Source organism: Otolemur garnettii, unplaced genomic scaffold (assembly GCF_000181295.1).
Source record: "Otolemur garnettii isolate 467f Iridium unplaced genomic scaffold, OtoGar3 scaffold00349, whole genome shotgun sequence".
Taxonomy (NCBI): Eukaryota; Metazoa; Chordata; class Mammalia; order Primates; family Galagidae; genus Otolemur; species Otolemur garnettii.
The window spans coordinates 119,654-126,727 of record NW_003852744.1 but is presented as its reverse complement, the minus strand read 5'-3'; the positions used below and the strand labels follow the sequence as shown (position 1 = coordinate 126,727).

Below are 7,074 nucleotides of genomic sequence, written 5' to 3'. Positions count from 1 at the left end.
TCTCCAGAGGATGGGAGAAGAGGACAGAGGAGATTTTCAATGAATATAAAGTTCCCGTTATACAAGATGAGCAAATTCCAGAGATCTGTGCGCGCTCTCTCTCTCTCTCTCTCTCTATATATATATACACACACACAGTAATCCCCAAATATATTTTATATATGAAAATTTATATAGAAATTTTTAAGTTCACAATACCATATTGTTAACTATAAGCACTATGATATCAAAAAGACAAATACTAACAAGTATTGGTAATGATATGGAGAAAAAGAACCCTTTTCTGGGTACACTGTTGACAGGAGTATAAATTAGTACAGCCATTATGGAAAACAGCATCAAAGTTTCTTTAAAAATCACAAATTGAAATACCACATACTCCAGCAGTCCCACTACCGGACATATATCCAAAGGAAATGAAATTAGTTTATTGAAGAGGTACCTGCACTCTTCTGTTTATTGCAGCATTATTCACAATAGCTAAGACATGGAATCAACCTAAGTGTCCAAGCATGAATAAATGGATTAAAAAAAGTGGTATGTTTACACAATGGAGTATAATTCAGCCATAGAAAAGAAGGGAATCTTGTCAGTTGCAACAACATGGATGAACTTGGAGGATGTCATGTTAGGTAGAATAAGCTAGATACAGGAGGCTAACTGCTGCATAATCTCTACTCATACACGTAATCTAAAATGTTGACCTCTTAGAAATAGAGGGCAGAATAGTGGTTGCCAGGGGCTGGGGTGGTTGGAGGGGTGGTTGGGCGAGGTTGATCAACAAATACAAACTTCCAGTTAGATGGGATGAGTAAGTTCCAGAGGCCCATTGTACAACATGGTGACTATTTTTAACAATAAATTGTATTCTTGGAAAGTGATAAGAAAGTGGAGGTAAAGTTTCTCACCACAAAATGATGACTGTGTGAAATAATGTATAGGTTAACTAGCAAGAATTAGTCTTTCTACAATGTATGTATACTTTAAAACCTGTTGTCATGATAAATGAGGACAATTTATCTATTCAAAAAAAGATACCATTTTTTTTAAAAGAGCACTCGGAAACTTTAAAAGAATTTTAGAATGCTCTTTGGTTCAGAGGAAGTCTTACTGAAGTGTTATTTTTGCGGGGGGAGGTACTTAGCAAGAGTCACAGATGAGACAGCATTTGGAATATTGAGGCTACAAATTTTAAAAGCATTGGAGATAGAAACTTACATTTCAGTGAGATGAGCAGAGGCTCTACCTACGGGATGTTGCTGTAAGAGAAAAACCATTGGCCAACCTAGGCCTCATCTTCAATGTACCCGTCTTGAGGAGCTGTAGCTCCAATACTCCTGGCCTCATAATTTTCACCTTGTTGTAAAACACTAGAGATAATTGCTGAACAAATGACTATTACTGAAGCAACGCAATATTATTCAATATCCAGATCAAGGGCTAGAAATATCTAGGGAGTCAGGACACCGAAGGTTACGCCCTCCCTTGAATTGCAGAGTGGGAAGTCTCCAGAGTAGATAGAAAATTCGAGCAGATGATAGAGTCTCTAAGGAGACATTGTGAGCATCTTAGCTGTGATATAAATACAGGCATGTCAAGGTTTCCTGAGAAAGGCTCATCTGTGGGTAGTAATCCCCAAACATGAAATTAAATCCATTGTACTGCATCAATAAATTGTTCATCTGATACCAAAGAGGACATTTTACTGTGCTGCAGCTGTGACAAGAGGCGAGTGAAATAGATGCTTGACTTTTAGCTCAGGGCCTTTTGGAGATGGAGGTCTGTATTCTGACACCTCGATACTTTAGGCAGCTGAGCAGTCTGTGACAGGGCTCTTCCCACCTACATTTTTGGAACCATTTTCATCCAGAACACTTATAGAAGAGAGAAACTAAGAACAAGCATTGGGTTCTCAATAAGAAAAACCTGTGAGTATCCTAATTCAAATCCTCTTTGAAGAATTCTTTTACCCTCGAACCTTATAGCCAGTGGGGCCAAGGGCTCTGTCTGAAACATCTGTCCTTTTACTGGAGACAGCTCTAAGTGTGAGGATCTTTTTTACAGCAGGATCTAGAAGTGGAGTATGGACAATGTAGGGATAAAATGAGGGTCACAGTGGTGTCAGACAGACTTTGGGCTCTTGAGGCTTTCCTCGATGAGAAGATCTAAACTCCATGGTCTTCTAGCTATTCCATCTGGGGAAAGTCCAGTTCCTATGCTAACACATTCTATAACCATCTCTGAAATGGGGACAGAATTTTTGCATAGTCCAGACTAGTAAGAAAAGAGCACAGAAAAAGACACTAAGAGCAGAAATAAGAATCACACATGAACGGTGGTATCCAAAGAAGGGTCATTTTGAGTTGGCTCCTATTCCACAACTACCATCATATACGTGGTATGGACACATTGGGTGTCTGCTGTCAGGACCCCACTATGTAGAATAAACACACAGTGAATAAGACAGACAGGGGTCCTGGTCTTCATGAATAAAGTTACAGTCTAGCAGGAGACAAGGCACTAACTAATTCATTATGCGAATGCCACCTCATCATTGACCCTATTTTTATCAATGAGTCCTGGTCTATCTCTCATTGCATTCATAGGTCTCAGCCACTCAGCTATCCGTCAACTCTACCTGACTCCTCTTTCCATAAGTTGCTTCCTATCCTTCATCCCTGACTTTGCCCCCTGTACTTTGCTTCATTACTTAGTTTTTCCTCACCCCTCACTCTACCTCAGATTCTTATTCCACCTCTAATACCATATTCCAGATCTGAACCTTTCTTTTGTCCTGTTCCTCTTCTTGACTTTTTGTGTTGCACCCTTGCCCATTTTCAACCTCTTATTATTCTTCATTGCACCTCTGAACATTTTTCCATCCCCTGAGCCTTCATGATATCTGAGCTTTACTATTATATCTATTAATCTTTACCAATAATTTCTATTAATCTTCCTGCATTGCTGACCTTTTCTCTGTCCTTGAACCTCATTCCATCAATAACCACACTCCCACTTCATCCTTCAATCTTACTTCTTTTCTCACTTCACTCATGTACATCACTAAAGGCTGACCCTTACTCATCCTGAAACTCTGACCCACCCCCCCAATGTCCACCTACCCATCTGAGTGGAAGCTAGGGATTGGATGAGGTTCAGTGACATGCCAGACAACGAACGGTTAAAAAAGTTGAAAATTTAGTACTTTAGTATTATGAAACAGATTTGTATGCCAAAATAACAACTCTGTTGAAATTGTTCTGCCAAATTATCATGTACTTCATGTTTTCCCACCCTTAGAACTTAACACGACCTGTAGGTCCACATAGGCTCCAGCTCCACCATCCCTCTCTCTTAAGCCAATCTGGAATAACCCTCTGATACAGCAGCATTTCTATAAATCAGAGAATTTGCTGCACATCCTGGGGTGTTAAAGGGCATCTCAAAAGTCTAAAAATGCCATTTTATGGGTGAAAAAGGATTCAAAAAAGCTCATTTTCTTCTAATTGGCTTTTCCTCCATCTCCATTGATCAACAGAAGGACACATGGGAATTCCTCCTTGGTGACAGAGTTTATCCTCGAGGGTTTGACTGACCGGCCAGAACTTCAGCTTCCCCTCTTCTTCCTATTTCTAGGGATCTATCTGGTTACGGTGGTGGCCAATTTGGGCTTGATTACATTAATTTCATTAAACTCACACCTTCACACACCCATGTATTATTTCCTTTTAAATCTATCGTTCGTAGATATATGTTACTCTTCTGTCTTTACCCCCAAAATGCTCATGAATTTTGTCTTGGAGAAAAACACCATCTCCTACACAGGGTGCCTGACTCAGCTCTATTTCTTCTGCTTCTTTGTGATTGCCGAATGTTATATATTGACTGCGATGGCATACGATCGCTATGTTGCCATTTGCAAACCACTGCTATATAATGTTATACTGTCTCCTAGGATCTGTACTTTGTTTGTGTTCGGGGCATATGTGATGGGATGTTGGGGTTCCCTAGCCCACACGCTCTGTATGGCAAGACTGACGTTTTGTGATGCCAATATCGTCAACCATTATCTGTGTGATATACTCCCGGTGCTACAGCTTTCCTGCACCAGCACCTACAACAATGAGATTGTGGTCTTTGTTCTGGTTGGCATGAACATTCTGGTGTCTACCGGCACCAAGTTCATCTCCTACGCTTTCATCATCTCCAGCATCCTGCGCATCAGCTCTACAGAGGGCAGAGCTAAAGCCTTCAGCACCTGCAGCTCCCACATCGTGACTGTCTCGCTTTTCTTTGGAGCAGCAGCATTCATGTACCTCCAACCCTCTGATTCAGAGTCTATGGACCAGGGAAAAGTGGCCTCAGTCTTTTATACAAATGTTGGGCCCATGCTGAACCCCTTGATTTACAGCTTGAGGAATAAGGACGTCAAACTTGCTTTAAAGAAAACTTTGAAACGAAAAATATTTTCCTAAGCAGCAACAGAGCTCATATGAGCAACTTTTAGATTACTTTAGATTTAGATTATTCTGTTTTGTTGGAATTTCTTCATAATAAAATAGGATGCATTTTTTACCTTAATTCAGAGCCTTTTCTTTCTTTGTAAAAAGAACTCCCTTAATTCTTCCTCCTCTTCTCTTCTTAGCTTTTGTAAGTATAATTGTGTAATTACAACATTAAGGAAAAAGATAAATTATTATTTTCTCCCTGGTTACGTGAAAGGACATTTACCTTTTGAATAAATGCTGTTGATTCTGAGATTTGTTTACGAGAATCTGTGGACTCCACTTTGCTTCGTGTATCTGTGTTAGAGTAGAATTCATATGACACAAATACAATTCCAAGTTTGCTCCCAAAAGTAAAAACAGTTGATGATAAATTTTTGCCATTTGCTTCTTTGTTTCCTGGTTTTGTTAACAGTTGCAAAATCTGAACCAACTTCGATTAGTCTTTAAAAAATGTTAGAGGGAGAAATATACAATGGCAGTCAAGGTATACGGGTACTGAAAATAAATGCCACTGTGTGTACTACTTTCCAATATTTTGTCTCTATCAGCCTCTGTAGCATCAATTTGTTTTTCCTTTATAATTTGAACCATTTTTTTTTAGCTCTCATACACCACTTGACATAGTTTATCTTGAATAAAAATTATCTGGCTGCTACCCCTATAGATCAGGAGCACCTGGAGAGCACATATGTTCTTTTTTCACCTTTATCTTCCTGGTATTTGGCACAGTTTGTGCTTTTTTTTTGGATAAACACTCTTTTCACTATTTTATTCTACACTCACTTTTTTTTTACTTTTTTTTATTAAATCATATCTGTGTACATTAATGCTATCATGGGGTACAGAGTGCTGTTGCTATATACTATTTGAAATACTTTCATCCAGCTGGTTAACATAGCCTTTATGTCATTTTCTTAGTTATTATGTTAAGACATTTATATTCTACATTTAGAGAGATTCACATGTACCCTTATAGGATAAACCGTAGGCGTAATCTCACTAATCACCCTCCCTCCACCCATCCTCCCCCCTCCCCTCCCCTCCTCTCCCCTCTCCCCATATTCTTGGGCTAAAATTGGGTTATGGTTTTCCTGTGAAAGCTATAAACTAGTTTCATAGTAGGGCTGAGTACATTTGATCCCATAATTCCTCCACTAGGTATATATCCAGAAGACCAAAAATCACACTACATTAAAGATATTTGTATCAGAATGTTCACTGTGGCCCAATTCATAATTGCTAGGTCATGGAAGAAGCCCAAGTGCCCATCAACCCACGAATGGATCAATAAATTGTGGTATATGTATAGCATGGAATACTATGCAGCCATAAAGAAAGATGGAAACTTTACTTCCTTCATGTTTACATAGATGGAGCTGGAAAATATTCTTCTTAGCAAAGTATCTCAAGAATAGAAGAAAAAGTATCCAATGTACACAGTTTGTGTTTTGAATTCATTCAGTATTTGATATTCTGAATATTGTAGGGGAAAACACCTGTAGTATTTTTCACTTTCTAAAATACAAAGGTTGAGTTTTTTCTTTTTGCAAAATCCGGTGTGACAAATTTATCAAATTATTTGATATAAAAATTAAAGAGATAATTAAAATGCTTATTAAAAAGCCTGTAATGTCTAATCTTAAATTTCTCTTTATTTTAAATTTTCAGGAAGTCAGCATAAATTATAGCATATATTTTATTTTTGTGAATTTAGAGCAAGAAGTCATTATAAATAATTTTAAAATTACTATAACTGTGTAAGGCATTAATGGAAAATGGGAGTATATCAATGTCTATTTGTTAGCAACCAACAATTAAATGAGTTCAGCTTTGGCAACATGTTAAGTGAGTGATATTTGTCTTAGAGGTTGTTTTTGAATAAAAAGATTTTCAGTTGTTAATACCTGGCAAGAATATTTATTTTCTCATTCTCTAGAGAAGTTGTGCAGTGGAATAGAGAGCAAGAAACTTTATTGAAGGTAAATGAAAAGCAGAAAGCAATTACATGAGTGTTAGAACAGGATAGATGTTCTATTAACACTGATAGCAATTTCCAGAAGATATTTATCTTAGATGAAAGTAAGCTGCTTACTTTAAAACATAAGCTGTACTTCACCAAGTAGAAGAAAATTATTCTGAAAACCTATCTCTGAAGTCTTAGCAACTCTAATTGTTCAAGATATTGACATTTTATTTACTTTAAATAAACTTATGTCTTATGCTTCTTTGAAAGAAAATCAAGTAATATACCATGTAGAGATTCATAGTTACATTAAAAAGTATTCTTTATAAAATTAATAGACTGTTACATTAATAAACTGTCCTTTATAAAATTAATAAGGGGGCTGTAAGGTGGAAATTCTAGTAGGTGTCTGAACTCTACAAAGATATATGTATGCATGTGTATATATAGATATAATGTGTATATGTACATTATGTCTACATATGTATATGTATGTGTGTGTGTATATATATATATCTCCAGCATTTCTCCCCAGCTTGCTTCTCTATAATTTCTTTCTTTTTTTTTTCTTTTCTTTTCTTTTTTTTTTTTTTTTTTTTTTTT

At 37.1% G+C, this 7,074-nt stretch overlaps 1 protein-coding gene across 1 annotated transcript; it reads left to right on the top strand.

The window, feature by feature from the left end:
* Positions 1 to 1,253: 1,253 nt before the first annotated feature.
* Positions 1,254 to 4,773, top strand: LOC100953332 (olfactory receptor 8B3-like). The gene is made up of 2 exons (XM_023509088.1): positions 1,254 to 1,261; positions 3,539 to 4,773. Exons 1-2 carry the CDS (start codon positions 1,254 to 1,256, stop codon positions 4,473 to 4,475), a joined length of 945 nt encoding a protein of 314 aa, XP_023364856.1. The 3' UTR covers positions 4,476 to 4,773.
* Positions 4,774 to 7,074: the final 2,301 nt, after the last annotated feature.